The sequence below is a fragment of the Monodelphis domestica genome, chromosome 5, assembly GCF_027887165.1.
Source record: "Monodelphis domestica isolate mMonDom1 chromosome 5, mMonDom1.pri, whole genome shotgun sequence".
NCBI classification, from domain to species: Eukaryota; Metazoa; Chordata; class Mammalia; order Didelphimorphia; family Didelphidae; genus Monodelphis; species Monodelphis domestica.
Window position 1 is genome coordinate 46,495,643 of NC_077231.1, and position 16,619 is coordinate 46,512,261.

The 16,619-nt window shown below is 38.8% G+C and overlaps 1 protein-coding gene across 1 annotated transcript in view; it reads left to right on the top strand.

Moving 5' to 3' along the window:
• Nucleotides 1-16,619, top strand: part of MYRFL (myelin regulatory factor like) — a 130,073-nt gene that overhangs the window by 20,086 nt on the left and 93,368 nt on the right. The window contains exons 4-6 of the mRNA XM_056798457.1: nt 5,515-5,591; nt 8,835-8,945; nt 14,794-14,884. Coding sequence (XP_056654435.1) covers nt 5,515-5,591; nt 8,835-8,945; nt 14,794-14,884 — 279 coding nt within the window. The remainder of the gene's footprint in view (nt 1-5,514; nt 5,592-8,834; nt 8,946-14,793; nt 14,885-16,619) is intronic.

Sequence of the window (16,619 nt, forward strand, 5' to 3'; positions counted from 1 at the left end):
TTTCTCTGGTGTTCTGACAGGGCTGAAGAGTCTATCTACCTACCATCAGCTTGAGCCCCTGCTGATTGTGTTACCCTCATTTTCAGGAGCTCAGTGACTAGCACTCCAGTTCATTTAACCATTTTAAACATCAGATTAGCTTCCAAAAGGACATTTATTGCAAAAACAGATCAAGAACAAACACATAAGCATTCCCTTCCTAAATCCTTTGGGCCCTAACCCCCTCAAAATCCCTGCAGTCTGGAGGGATTGGAAATGGATTCGGTTCACATTTAATTCAGTTCCTAGATAGCATTGGTTCCATCTAATTCCAATCAGAAACCCCATTGGTATAATCTAGGATCCTTGCTCTTCAAGGCTTCACTCCTGGGGGAGTTACAACACCTGGCCCAGATTCCTGGGGTCCAAGATCTCTGTCTTCAGCTTCTTCCTAGACTGGAGACTTCCGTCCGGCATCTAGAGTGGAAAAGAACAAGGGACAAAATGTTAAGCGCTAAACCCAATTCTAGGACTGTGTGGCTTCCCTTCTCCTCTCCTCCTATGGAAGAGATTTGCCTACTATGAGGGAAGGAATTCATTAAAGTAAAGAAGCAGACTCTGCTTAGTCAATCAATGGATCAGTTAATATCTATTAAGTAACTACTGTGTGCCAAGACAAGTAGTTTTAAAGATCGCAGTGGTTCTGGTTGCAAAGTCAATGGGGAAAGGAAGCTATTGACTACACAGCAGGTAACAAAGAATGTCTTTGATCATGTACTCCCAGAAACAAGTCCCTCAACATCTCCCATCTGGGTGATTCCATCTTGGGTGATCTGGACATGCACCACACCCCCATAACCCAGCTGTCCTTAGAAGGATTGCCTGGGAAGCTGTAGGGGCAGCTTGAGAAGGGAAATAGGCTAGAAGTGAGAAGACTGGATAGGAGGCTGCCACAATAGTTTTGGTGAGAAGAAAAGAGTTCTAAGCTAGGATGATTGCAGTTGTTTGTTTTTTTCAGTCATGTCAGACTCTTTGTTGACCCCATTTGGGGTTTTCTTGGTAAAGATACTGGAGTGGTTTGCCATTTCCTTCTCCAGCTCATTTGACAGATGAGGAAACTGAGGCAAACAGGATTCAGTGACTTTCACAAGGTCACCCAGCAAAGATACCAGAGTGGTTTGCCATTTTTTTCTCCAGCTGACTTTACAGATGAGGAAACCAAGGAAAACGGGGAGAGTGACTTGCCTAGGATCACTCAGCAAAGATATTGGAGTGTTTTGCCATTTTCTTTTCCAGTTCATTTGGCAGATGAGGAAACTGAGGCAAACAAGGTCCAGTCACTTGCCCAGGGTGACCCAGCTAGCAAGTGTCTGAAGCCAGACTGAGCATTCCTGATTCTAGGCTTGGCATTCTATTTACTGTGCTACCTAGTAGGCAATTACAGTATTAAGAGGATGAAATAGAAGCAGGGCAATACAAATATTATAGGGGAGATGCTAAAACTATGAGCAAAACCAGCCTTCCCTACAAAGCTAGTGCTTGGTTCTATGTTCACTCCTATTAGAATGGGAATTCTTTGAGAGCAGGGAATGTTTTGGCTTTACTTTGTATGGCACAAAGTGCTTAAGGAACCTGAGGTCTGGGCTCTCTTTCTTTTTCTTTACCTTGGAGTTAATCTTCACTTCCTGGCTACTTTTGCTGAAATAGAGGAAGGGCTTAACAAATATTTGTTGACTGACTGACTGACAGACATACTCACATTTTATAACAAGAACTTTAGAATGAAAGGAGTCTATTAGGCAGAAACATGATATAAGGTGTAATTGTTGCTATTTGCTTAGAAAAAGCTTTAAAATAACTATAAGAAATTCCATAGAGTAAATATTTACACTAATAAATTCTGATTTTCTAGGAAAGAGAAATAAACATTTCCAGCTCAACTCAAGAGTCCAGAAAGCAACAAGATTATCTCATAAAGTTATCCTGACAACATTTGCTTTCTGTCATCCTGGACTGATTGGTTAGGGAATTTATCTTATGTTTTTTAAAGGGAATTTGTAAATTCTGGGAAATATCTGAATTAACTAGAACTGAGATATTGATCAAGAAGTCACAGGAATGGAGGCCATTTTCAGTTTATTAATTTCTTTTCCTATTTATTCTTTCTTCCCCATAATCCATCAAGAATGAGCTCCCTGTCCTCCTTTTCCTCTCCATTTCTAGAAACTTTTTGAAGTAACACCTAACCTTTTTTCCTTTCCTTCAGTATCAGAGGAAGAGTTTTTCCTCCTTTTCTCTAAGACTAATCCCTCAAGCTGTGTCCCTGATATCATCATAGGAGTGTGCTATAAATGTTTAACACCTTGATCTCTGAAAAAAATGTGCACAGGATGCACTTTTACATTTAATCTGTATTATTACTATTTTCTCCATTGCTTTCCTAAGTCTACACAGTCAAGTAAACAACAAAGCCCTGATTTTTAGTACTTGTTGATAACCAGGGTTTAAAGGCTCACAAGGAAAATTTAACAATCAGCTCTCCGGAGCCTGTATGAGCTGACTCTAATACATCCTTACTCTATCCCTTCTTAGATCTTCTCCATCAATTATCTTCTCTGTCTCCATCATCTTTAATCTCTTTTTCCTTCCTGCTTCCTTTTTTCTTGGTCTGTCTACCTGTATGCATAAGAAATAGTTTAGAGGAACAGATAGAATCCCAACTTTGAAACCAGGAAGTCTTGTGTTCAAGTCTTGCCTCTGACACACAGTGGCTCTGTAATCTTGAGCTAGTCCTTTAACCTATCAGAGCTCCAGGCAATCTACTAAAATTATAAATTCGAGGGAAGGTGCCATATTGGCAAAGGGAGTTCCCCCATACCAATAAAACTGCAGTTCCAGTCCCCATCCCTCATCGTCATGCATAGACATAGAAGTGTAACAATATGTGTTTGATTCTGGGCGAAATGTGGTCTATACATGTTTTCACTTTCTCATCATATACCCTCTCCTTAAACCTGTGTAACCTTTCTGCTCTGCTGAAACTAAAGTTACTGATTACTTAATGGAAACATTCCCCTCACCCTGTGCAAGGTCTTATTCATGTTCTCTTTGTAGCATTCACCATCTCTTTGAAACTCTCTGCTTTGATGGTTACTGTAATATACCCCCAGCCTGGTCCTCCCACTCTTTACTTCTCCTTTATCTTCTTTGCTTTCATTTCCACTCCTTAATTCTGAGCCTTCCCTGAGGTTCAATTCTTGTTCATCTCTTCTCAATGCTCTTTTCCTTGACTATTTCATTGATTCCCATATTACATCCATCAACTCTGTTTCAATACTCTAGTATCCCTGACCTATCTCATAAGCTCCAGTCCCATATTCCATTTTAACAAGGATTTATTAGATTCTGCTAGCTATATGATCCTGGGCGAGTCATTTAATCCTGTTTACCTCAGTTTCTGTATCTGTAAAATGAGCTGGAGAAGGCACTTCTCTTCTTCCCCAATGGCCGACTCACAGAACAAGCCCCACCATTATCTTTGCCAAGAAAACCCCAAATGGAGTCACGGAGAGATGGAAATGACTGAAAAAACAACAAAAATATATAGGATACTATGCTAGGTGTCTACACCTATACATGCTGGCCACTTAGGCTGATTTGGTTCATGGTTACCTCAGACTCAATATGTCTGTTTAAAATCAAATTTGCCATTTGAACCACAAAACCAGTTAGGCTTCCTAAACTTCCTACTTCTATTAAGTACCATTATTTTCACAGGCATCCTGACCCAAAACCTTGGAGCCATCTTTAGCACTTCCAGATCCTGCTCCATTTATTTTGTTTTTTTTTTTAAATCTAATTAATTTGGATGTATGTTGCATTAAAACACCCAAGTAATTCTCTTCCTCCCTTTAGAGAAGGCAGCATTTGGCCAAGAAATACATTATATATATATATATATATATATATATATATATATATATATATATATATATATACTATATTTTACTTCTTTCTCTTTATCAATTCTTTCTCTGGAGGTGGACATACACAAGTCATTCTTAAAACAATATTTCTGTTGTTCCATATAATGTTCTCTTGGTTCTGCTCATTTCACTCCTCATTATTTCATGCAGGTCTTTCCATTTTTTAAAATGACCTTTACCTTCTGTCTTAGAATCAGTACTGTGTATTGGTTCCAAGGCAGAACAGTGGTAAGGGCTAAGCAATGGGGGTCAAGTGACTTGCCCAGGGTCACACAGCTAGGAAGTGTCTGAGGCCACATTTGAATGTAGGATCTTACATCTCTAGGTCTGATTCTCAATTCACAGAGCCACCTGGCTGCTCCATGTTTTTAAAAAATTAACGTCCTCATCATTTTTTATGGTAGAGTAGTATGCTGTCACAATCATATGGCCAATTTGTTTAGCCACACATTTAGCCACTCACCAAGTCTAGTTTTCTTTTTCCTTTTCTATTTCTTTGTAGTCATCACTTCCTTTCTATTTCCATCACCACCACTCCAGCTCATTTCCTCTCACCTGAACTATTGCAATTGGCTTCCATCTAGTAGTCCCTCTGCTTCTAAGTCTCATCTTTCTTCATTTGGATTCTGCATCCCCCTGCCAGATTCCTAAATATGTGCTTTGCTCATGTCATTTCCCTGGTTTTAAATATCTTCAAAATGCTTCTTGTTGCCTTGAAAATAAAGTGCCAACTCTTTACTTGCTATTTATGGCCCGTAACAATCTGGCCTCTTTCTACCATTCCAGCTTCCTCCTCCTCCTCCTCTCTCTCTCTCTCTCTCTCTCTCTCTCTCTCTCTCTCTCTCTCTCTCTCTCTCTCTCTCTCTCTCTCTCTCTTCTCTCTCTCTCTCTGACTCTGTCTCTGTCTCTCTGTCTCTGTCTCTGTTTCTGTCTCTCTGTCTCTGTCTCTGTCTCTGTCTCTGTCTCTGTCTCTGTCTCTGTCTCTGTCTCTGTCTCTCTCTTCCCTCTCTCTCTCTCTCTTCCTCTCTCCCTCTCCCTCTCCCTGTCTCTGTCTCTTGGTCTCTCCCTCTCTCTGTCTCTGTCTGTCTGTCTCTCTCTCTCTCTCTGTTTCCTTCCTGAACTCTCCACCACAACTAATCCAATTTATTCAACCACCCCTCAAATATCCAATATCCATCCTCTGCTCGTGGCTTTTCCTTAACCTCCCCCAGGAGGTCCTTCCTTGCCATTTCAGTCTAGTATTGCTGTTTAACTTTTCATATATTGACTTCTTTCCTCAACAAGTTGAATATAAGCCCTTTGAAAGCAGAGATGGTTTTTGTTTCTGTCTTTGTGTCTCCAATGCCAAATGGGGTGCCTTGCTTGTAGAATAGCCTTAATAAATGATTTTTGAGTTTAATTGAATAACCTAGTGGTGACTTTGGTGTTTTTCCCATAGTGACTGGCACATAACAGGTACTGAATCTGCCAATTGGATTTGAAATTTTATTTGAAAAATTTCCAAGTATTGATATGTTCTGTTGCACTAACTTTGGGGTCTTCCATACAGGTAGAAGCTACCAATCAAATAATTGCCATTGAGCAGTCTCAGTCTGATCGAAGCAAAAGGATTTTCAATCCTTACAAGTAAGAGGTCCCTCCCCTCCTTCCCCTCCCCTCCCATGTTTCTATGAGCGTTTCAGGAATAAAGCCTGTCTGTCAGTCTCTCATTGGCAATTCAAAGAGAAATCCACTGGGAAGCCTGATTGGAAGTGATGGAAAATGTAAATGCCGCAAATCCGTGTTTATCAACAAAACAATGTTCATAAAAATGCATTGAAATTCTGGAGGAGAAGCATTATAAAAAGCTGTTTTGTATGACTGTTATTTTTCTACTCATTTTGCTGTCGGCTTTGGCTTCTTAAGATAGATGGTAGTCAGATTTTTCATTTCCATTTTCATTTTCATCATTAACATGCTGACAGTTAATTTCAGAATTTGGAAAGCCTGCTGTGCTTACGATTCAGACTTATTCCTTTTTTGTAAATGCTATTGTGGCGAGGGCATTGAACAGCCTCCCACTCGGAAAACACACAGGGCTGGCTATCAAGCTAGACAGACCACGGACTCCATCTGAAGGAAGAATGACTTGGGCTTTGACTTGATTTGTTGACTGATTGATACGAGGAGAGCTGGACTCTCTTATCCATTGGATAATAAGCTGTCCCCAGGATTGAGAGGAGATGCATATCAACTTCCACCAGAAAGATGGTGAAGTCAACCTCTGCCTGAATTTGAAAGTACCTAAGCTTGACGTGAAAGTGCAATAATGTCACAGCAATGGGTCCAACTTGGTTCCTTGTATTGCTAGAAAAGAAATCCAGTGTAGAATTTGGTCTCTTCTCGATGCCTCCTTGGGGTAAGATCTCATGTGACATTGGCTTGGAGAAACAAAATGGGGGAGAAAGCTGTGAAAACTCCCAAGAGAAGTCTAAATGTAGCCCCTCAGGGCACTTCTCTTCTTCCCCCATGGCCTACTCACAGAACAGGTTCACCAGATCACAACCCTGGGTTTGAGGTAGTTTGAAAAATAATATGCTTTCAAACTATCCTCATAAGATGTGTTTTCCTTTCACAGAGAACAAAGAACTTCATTACTTTGAAGGAAAGATGTTAATTAAATGTTAATTAAATAACATATTAAGGAAAATGATAATAAAACTTTTCCTCTATAAACCTAGGATACCCTCTCCCACAAATACACATACTATCAAAGGCAAGCTTGGGCATGCATGGCTAGGCACACATATAGGGAACATATTTGGTCAGGACACACATGTAGGGAACATGTGTAGCCAGGGTTCACATGTGGAAGATTTTAGCTGAAGATTTGGAGTCTCTCCTTAAAAGAGGAGTGAGCTTTTTCATTTAAAGCCAGAACCTTTAAAAATTGCACTTAAAAAAAAAAAAGCAGCCAAATTTGCCTTAGATCAGCAAAAAACCTTTTCTTGGGGGATGGGGTAGAATTAAAAAAAATTTTCCCCCCCTTTGTGCCATAACGTGGCTCTCTTAAGAACCTAGACCAAGAGATTCTCAGCTACAGGGCAAGTTCTTCAGAACAAAGAATGACTTTCCCAGCTAGCTAATGCCCTGGGATTTGTTTAATCTTTCTTTGAACTGAACTTCCTGGTTGCTGGGCTTGGAGTTTCCAAAGGTGGCCTCAGTCTGGCCTAGGGTTCTTCATCTTTTTTGCTTTGTAGACCCTTTTGGCTGCCTGAGGAAGCCTCTGGACTCTTTCTCAGAATAATATATTTAAATGCACAAAATAAAATCCATTGGATTACAAAAGAAACCAAATACATTGAAATCAAGTTATCAAAATATTCAAAAAACAAATTCTTATACTTCAGGTTAGGAAGCTTTGCTCTAGTTGAAGGTGCTCATTTTGCCTCCTGATTTTAATCTTTGGAGGAGAGTCTATAATAGAAACCACATAAAGGCCATTTGCCTAAGACCCACCAAAGAGCTCTGGGGTTACACTTTCCTCAGGTTCCAACTCTAAGCCTCTTCTGTTCTCCCATGTAGATGAGGGGGTAAGGAAAAAAAGCACAATGACAGAGCAAAACCCAAGAGGCCAGGTCTTTGTCTCTTCTGCCTGCCTGGCCACATTCCTGGCCTTTCATATGCAAATACTGCCAGTCAAAGCCCGTTAAAGGGGGCATTGAGCTCACCTTTATGTCAAGAAAACCCTTTACTCTAGAGAGGAGTGCCACAGCAAACTAAGCCAATAAAGAATAGGAGATTGCTGTTTCCCTCTGAGTCTTGAGGAAAAATGTCTCTCTGTTAATGGAGATGGCCACATCCCATGCGGAGATGTTCTGAGGGCCAGCTTCTGGCCAGTTGACCAGTACTTGGTTATTGAAAAGTGAGCCAGTCCTCTCTCTTCCTCAGTCAGGAATTGCTGATTTTTCCTGAATCAGTGATCAGAGGAAGGTACCTTTCAGAAGCTGATGAGAACTTGAGAATCTTAAAAAGATGGAACCCAAGACAGGGTAATAAGGTAGAGGAGAAAGCAAGACTGCTGGATTTGGGAGTCACAGGACTTGACCTCAGGCTCAGACTGGGCTCCATCATTTACTACCTTGGGGATGATGGGATTTACTTTTTAACTAATTTCATATAAGTGGAGTTGGCCTCAGGGTCAAGATGAGATCCACATCCTTGGCCATTAGAAATATGGCAGATCCAGTCTATGTCTGAATTTGACAGCACCTTATCTGATGTACGAATGGGATTAGGCTATGGCGTGCCAGTTCTACTGGTGCCTCATATTAATAGAAAAGCAAATGTGGTTTGGAATGAGTCAATTCTTTAACTGCCTCTATTTTGCTCCCTTTACTCATCCATAAAATTAAGGAGTTGGACTTGTTTCTTCTAGCTCTCTCCACTTTCAAATGATGGGGCTGGAGAAGACTCTTGGGCATTCTTTGGACAAGAAGAAGATCAAATTAGTCAACGTTTAAAGAAATTAATTCAGACTGTTCACTGGAAGGCTAAATACCAGAGCTGAAGCTTAAATCCTTTAGCTACATAGCTTTCATTATGAAAAAGAGAACTCGTTGGAAAAGACCCTGATGCTGGGAAAGATTGAAGGCAAAAGGAAAAGGGAAAGGTAGAGGTTGAGATGGACAGTGTCTTGGAAGGAATGACAAGAGCCTGGAGAGACTTAGTGGAAGATTGAAGGCTATGGTGGGCTATGGTCCATGGGGTCAAAGTGAACAATTGAACAACAAAAAATCTCTGAATTGATGACCTAATAATCCATCATATTTACATATATGCATATATAGATATGCACATAATTGTTTTTCTCTTTTCTGTTTGCTTTAGAATTGATCTACCAGGAGACCAAGTAACCAAAGTAACACTGGGAAGACTACATTTTAGTGAGACGACAGCCAATAATATGAGAAAGAAGGGAAAGCCCAACCCGGACCAAAGGTGCTGAGTGTCAGCATGGGGGACTAACCATGGGGCTAACTGTTGAAATAGCTGAACGTTTCACAAGAGCTTTGCCAAGAAGTCATTACATCAGTCTTGGCCGGTTTCTTTATAGCTCAGTCTCATGGGTTTAAAAACAGGGTTATGAGTCTTTTAAGTTAGTATCTGAGGTTTACTTTCTAAAAAAAGTTACAACTTTTCTCAACTAACAAGCATTCATTTTCTCTCCCTGCCCATACTGGAAAACCAAACAAAACCCTTTTAATAAATGCTCACAGTCAAGTAAAACAAACATTCATGTTGGTAATGTCCAAAATTGTGTGTCTCCTTCCATGTATTTAGTCCATCTTTATGATTCCCTTTGACAGTCCCACTGGGAGCACCTTGGACCACTGGGAGCCATTTTCCCTTTTTTTCTCTAAACCTACCAGCTCCTAACCTAAACTTGTTTCATTTGTCATCTTCCCAACACTCCAATTCCTTCTCCCACAAGATTTTACTTCTATCCTGTGATAGCCTTTGGTCTTGGTTTTGGATAAGAGAAAGAAGGCACAAGAAAGAATTCCTGGCTAAGCTGGAATTTCATTGCATGCTCTGTAAGCAACATGCTACCCACTATCAAAATGTTTCCAGTCTTGGACCTCTTTTGTAGGCATTTTCTTGGGATGAAATACTTTTGGAAGAATGATAGATTTTTTAAAGACCTATTTTGTAAGTAATAATAAATCACTTGAAGCATTTACTAAGCTACAGAGACTTTGAGTATAGGCCTGGATCCAAAATTGTGTTTGTAATCTGAAGTTCTTGTCTAGCTAAGTATGGAGACGTGCATCCTCAGAGGAGAGAGTTGGCCACTGATTGATGAATGTTTTTGGCCCTGGCAGTTCAGGAAGTCATCTACTAAGGCACTGGGGGGATTTCAATCTGGTTTTGGTGAAATAAACTCCCTCAAACCAAGGATATTTTAGTCAGGTTTTTATTTATATTTTGCTAAGCTGTCTGATTCACTTGGCTCTTAGGCTGCCTTTATTTATGTATTATTTTATTTTATTTTTAGCTCTGAGTTCTTTCCTTCTACCTCTTCCCCCCCCCTCCCTTTGAGAAGTGAAGAAAAACAAAATTTTGCAAATATGTAGAGTCATGCAAAAGAAATTCCTACATTAGCTATGTCCAAGCCCCACCCCTCCCCCCAAAAAAAGGAAGAAAGAAAAGAAAACAGACTTCACTCTGTATTCTGAGTCCACCAGTTCTCTATCTGGAGTTAGATAGCAGATTTGATCCTGAAATCTTGGGAACTGTGGTTGGTCAGGTATTGAGCAGAGTTCTTAAGTTATTCAAAATTGATTTTCTTTATAATATAATATTGTTGTGATTATGTAAATTGTTCTGGTTCTGCTTACTTTTATGTATCGGTTCATCTAAGTCTTCTTGGGTTTCTAGGAAACTGTCCATTTCACCATTTCTTAGTATAATAGTATTCCATCACATTCAGATGCTATAACTTGGGCTGTGTTTAGAGAGACATTGAGTAAGGGCTAGGGCAGTGATCATCTACTCTTCTCTGCTTTGGTAGGATGACAACCAGAGTAATGTGTTCATTTCTGGAATCTACGTGTTAGGAATAACATTGCTAGATTGGAAAGTGTCCAGAGAAGGAAGCCGAAGATGGTGAAGACCCTCGAGATCATGGCGTGTGAGGGCTGATGAAAGGAATTGGGGTTATTTTGGAGAAGAAAAGACTTAAGAAAGAGCTGATAGTTGTCGTAAAGTGTTTAAAGGGTTGTCAAGTAGAAAAAGTGTTGGGATTAATCTGCTTAACGCCAAAGAGAAAAACTAGCAGTAATTGGTAAAAACCATTAAGAATTTGATATTTAAAATAAAAAACCTTTCCTAACAACTTGTGTTATCAGAGCATATTAATAACAAAAATAATAAAAATCAAATGAGTATATCAAAAGATGCTAAAAAGCTTTTGATTAAAATTCAATAGCACCCTCGCCTTATCAACCCTTACCATTTGTCTTAGCATCAACTTTTGTATACTGGTTCCAAGACAGAAGAGCATAATGGCTAGGCAGTGGGGGTTAAGTGATTTGTCCAAGAATCTGAGGCCAGATTTGAACCTAAGAACTCCTGTCTCTAAGGCTTGGCTCTCAATCTACCGAGCCACCAATTTTAAAAAGTAACAAAGGGATAAATCATTAAAAATGTAAAGAGAAATTTTGAAAAAAGTGAGAAAGAAGGGGACCTGGCAATACTAGATCCTTCCATCTCCATGTCTCTTTCTTTAAAAAAAAAAAAAAGACCAAACAAATTCTAAAAGTGTAAGAATAAGTGGATCTCTCCTTCAGATATCTGCCTAAAACCAAGAGCCCACATCATAGGTAATTCATATCTATTTTCATATTCAATAATTATTTAATATAGTGCTATAAATATAGCCATAAGAAAGAAAAATAAGTTGAGGGAATAAGTATAATCAAAAACAAAATTATTACCTTTTGCAGATGATACAATGGTCTATATGGAGAACCTTAAAGAGTCAAATAAAAATGACTTGAAATCATTAGCAACTCCCAAAGTTTCAAGCTACAAAAGAAATCCATGTAAATAAACAGCATACTAATGTAATAAAAATAAAAATAATTACCAAATTAATTTACCTATTCAGTATCATACCAATGAGATGATCAAAAAATTATTTTTTAGAATTTGAAAAAAATACCAAAACTCATTTGAAGGAACAAATAGCTAAGAATCTCGAGAAATAATGAATAAAGTAGGAAAGAAGGGGGCCTGGCAGTACTAGTGCTCATATGTGACACAGCAATCATCAAAACTATTTGGTACTGCAGGTTTAGAGACTGGAGGTCCTAGGTTCAAATTTGACTTCAGACACTTCCCGGCTGTGTGACCCTGGGCAAGTCACTTGACTCCCATTGCCTAGCCCTTATCATTCTTCTGCCTTGGAGCCAATACACAGTATTGACTCCAAGATGGAAGGTAAGGGTTTAAAAAAAAAAACCCAACTATTTGGTACTGGTTAAAAACATAGAAGGGTAAAAACAAACTGGGTAAATATTAAAGAGAAGCAAATGAATATAGTAACAGAGACCGTTAAACCCAAAGATCCAAACAACTAAAGGAAGGATTCATTGTTTGAGGAAAACTTCTGGGAAAACTAGAAAGTTGTCTGATAGAAATTTGCTTTTGATCAGCATTTCACACTGGATGAAAACATAAACTTCAAATGGATTTATGAGTTGGATATAAAAGATCACATCATAAAGAAATTGGGAGGGCAAGCAAGGAAATGCCTTTTGTAACTATGGATGGGGAAAGAGTTCACAAACAAACAAGGGATAGAGAAGATATACAACATATAATGGACAACTAGTTTTTTAGTTGAGTCTCTAGGACCTATTTTCCACATATACCATCATATCTTCAGTGAAAAGTGATAGTTTTATTACCTCTTTACCTGTTCTGATTCTTTCAATTTCTTTTTCTTCTTTTGTTGATATTGCTAGCATTTCTAATATAACATTACACAATATTGATGATAATGGGCATCTTTGTTTCAACCCTGTTCTTATAGAGAAGGCTTTGAACTTATTCCCATTACAGGAAGATATCATAAGCAAATTAGAAGAACAGAGAGCATATTGCTTCTCAGATTTATGGATAGGAGAAGAATTTATGAGTAAGCAAGAGACAGAAAGCATTGTAAGATGAAAAATGGATAATTTTGAATATAGTAAATTAAAAAGGTTTTGTACAAACAAAACTAACTTGGCCAAGGTTAGAAGGAAAGCAGCAAATTGGGGGGAAAATTTATAGAGTTTCTCAGATAGAGGTCTCATATCTAAAATATATAACATTGTTAAATTTATGAGAATATAAACCATTCTTCAGTTGATAAATGATCAAAAGACAAACAGTTTTCAGATGAAGAAATCAAAGCTATATCTATCAAGTCATATGAAAAAAGAAGAGAGGAAGAAAGGAAGGGAGGAAGGGAAGAAGGGAGGGAGGGACAATGAAAGAAAAAAGAACAAAAGAAGTAAACAAAGATAAGAATAAAGGAAGAAAAAAGAACAAAAGGAAGGAAGAAGGAAAGGAAGAAAGGAAAGATGGAAGGAAAGGAGGAGAGAGGGAAAAAAGGAAGAACAAAATGAGGAAAGAAAGAGAAGAAAGAAAAGAAGGAAGAAAAAAGAACAAAAGAAAGGAAGGAAGGAGGGAGAATGAAAGAAAAAGAAGAAAAAGATAAGAAGACAAAAGAAAGAAAGGAAGAAAGAAAGGAAGGAAGGAAAGAAGGAAAAGAGAGGGAGGGAGAATGAAATAAAAAAGGAAAAACAAAATAAGGAAAGGAAGGAAGAAAGAAAGGAAGGAAGAAAAAAAGAACAAAACAAAGGAAGGGGAGAGAATGAAAGAAAAAGTAGTAGTCATAGGTAGTAGTAGTCTCTTGGTAACCGAGGATGACGATTGTCTTGTGTGTTTTTGTGCACAAAGACACTTGTGCATGAAGATTTAAGTGGAAAAGTCAATGCACAGAGACAGTCCCACTCAGCGTTGGAAGCCCAGGTCTAGTGGCACGAAAAGTTGTTACATCTGGAGACTTCCTCAGCTGCATTGGGTGGCTGTGTTTGTTGTCTTTTGTGCTCCAACACGCCCTAAGCACTCCACAGTGCCTTGCTGCGTCGCCATCTCAGCCATTGAACATTCTTATTGGTTTCTTCCGTCTGTTCAGCTGAAGCAGTCTTCACATGCTGGGTGAGCAAAGCCCTACTTCACCAGGGGTCCATGACAACCCTATCTATGGCTACCCTCACAAGGTTTAGCTGGCCTGTTGAAGCCGTTGCCCAGGATGTGGCCGCTGCCGCATGCTAGCAGCTACTAAGAGCCACAAGTGAGAGCTGGGTGTCAGGTGAGGGTCAGAGGCTGGGGAGCTGCCCTAGGAGGGCATGACAAGCCCTCCATACCAAAGATATTACTCCTCCCTGAGCACCCCATACACCCTGTGAAAGAAAAAGAAAAGAAGAAAAAAGAACAAAAAAGAAAAGAAGGAAGAAAAATAAAGAAAAATGAAGGAAGGAAGAATGAAAGAAAGGAAGAAAGAAAGAAGGAAAGAAAAAGAGGAAAGGAAGAAAAAAGGATAGAACAAAAGGAAGGAAGAAGGAAAGAAAAAAGGAAGGAAAGAAACAAGGAAAGAAAAAAGAAAGAAGGAAAGAAAAAAGAAAAGGAGGAAAGAGAGAAGGAGAGAAAGAAAGAAACAAAGAAAGAGCAACTAGTTAGGTAGCTCAGTGGATAGAGAGCAAGGTGTGGAAATGGGACGTACTCAGAAACTTCCTAGTTTAATTTTTCCCCAATTGCCTAGCTCTGACCACTCTTTTGCCTCAGAGCTGATACTTAGTATTTATTCTAAGACAGAATAAGGGTTTAAAAATATAACAAAAGAAGCAGCACAGCTAACAAATAAGAAATAAGATGTGACAAGAATTGTCCCCATGCCCAAGCTAAGGATCAGAAACAGTTTGGTTTATACTGGGTTCCTGCATGGGATTTGCAAATAATCTGATGTATCAAATAAGTTAATATTTTTTAAAGCTCTTAGCACATTGCCTGGCACATAATAAATGCTTATTTCCTTCCTTCCTTCTACCAAGGGCTAATGGAGAGTGACAATAGATGAATCAATTGTTGCATTCTTTCATAGTGGGGAGAGTTTTTCCCTTGGGAAGAAATGGAGGGATGCCAGGATTGAGTGGTACATCATGGGACAAATTACTTGTGTTTTAGGTGAAGTTATGTTTGAATTTCTCTAATGTTTCTATTGTTTTCTAACTAGGTATTTTATGTTGGTGGTTGGACTCTATGCTGCTAATCAAAACCAGCTCTATTTATTGGCTGCTCACATCTCTGAAAGGATAATTGTTAGGGTAGGTACAACGTCTTCTTCACCCTCTCTCTCTCAACGCGATCCCTCGTTCCAAGAGAATTCTGTATATTTTAGGTATGGTTTCAGGGGAAATGGACCACTCAAGGTACTTTTGTAAGGGTTCTCCTGAGGATGGGAGAGAGGCATAGACGATAGGAGGCTGACCTTGGAAACTGGAAGACTTGAGTTCAAGTTGTGCCTCTGACACTGAATAACGATTGGACTGTAGGTAAATCATTTCATCTCTCACTGCTTTGGAAAATGTTCTAAGGCTCTAAGTTATGGAAGAGTTGCTCATTTGCATTAGTAGAAGGAATTTCCACATGGTGAATTCCCCACCACCAATAAAATCTCATGTCCAGACCAAAAAAATATGCTCACCATAGAGTCTTGTAGGTAACATAGTATGGTAGAATGCTGATTTTTGGAGTCAGGTAGATCTAGGTTTGAGTCCTGCCTCTTGTATTCATGAGTATATGATCCTGGGCAAGTTCTTAACCGGTTTCAGCCTCAGTCTTCTTATCTGCAAAACGGGAATAATAATATCCTGAGATAGCTATCTCAAACAATATCCCAGGTGCTTCAGTAATTTTTAAAAATTTCATTAAATATTTTTTCCCATGGTTATATGATTCATGTTGTCTTTCACTCCTGGGTTGCTTCAGAAATTTTAAGAGTGCTGGTGTAAGTTTGATATAAACACTCCAAACTCTTAGGGCTGAGAAGGCAATATCTCCTCTCAGCACACTAAGGTGTCTTAAGGGATTAGGGCAGTGGTGTGCTGGTTGATGGGGACACTTAGCTGGTACAGTGGGTAGAGGATCACGAAGAGTCATCTTCAAGAGTTCAAATCCAGCCTCAGACACTTACTCAATTGGTGACCCTGGGCAACTTATTTAATACCCTAATTGCCTCAATTCCCTTATCACTAAAATTTCCTGAAGAAGGAAATGGCAAATCACTGGAGTGACTTTGCCAAGAAAACCCCAGAATGGGCTCATGAAAAGTCGAACACAACTGAAATGACTAAATAACAACAACAAAAGTGCAGGCTGATTAACACCTACTCTCTGGGGAAAAAAAATAAAATGTGCACAACCCAAATTTAATCTTCATTATTAACATTTTCTTTATCATTTTCTCAAGTTTAGACATCAACAAAGCAAAAAATCAAGCCCTTATTTGTAGTGTTTGACAATTTGCAAGGTGGAAATGCTCACCCTGAAAATTTAAATTAGTTCTCTAGAGTTATATTGAGCAGAGTGTAGCTCACTCCTGTTAGGGTATCCTTTCACTAGGAGGCTTTTACATTTTTTTAATTTAAATTTAAATTTTAGATTTTTAAATTAAAAATTTTTATTTACTTCAAAGATAGCAAAGACAAATGTACAAATATTTTCCCCAACATCTTCTTATAACTCCTGTTAGGAATAATAATTTTCCTTATATCATCCAAGCCTCTGAGTGGGTTCAGACTCACTTATTGACTGACTGATGTATCTTACTGTGCCATATAAATGCTAGATGTTATTATTGCTGTTGTTATTATTATTACTAGAACATAGAGTAGATAGAAGGGTATAAAAACTAAAAAAACTGGAACCTGATGCTTTGGGATTGGCTTTATACAGTGATATCAGTTCTGATTTTAAATCAATTATCATATACCATGGGGAGAAAGTGTGAAAACTTACCCTATTAAAAGAGAGAGACTAAATGTAATGAGGCCTGGGGGA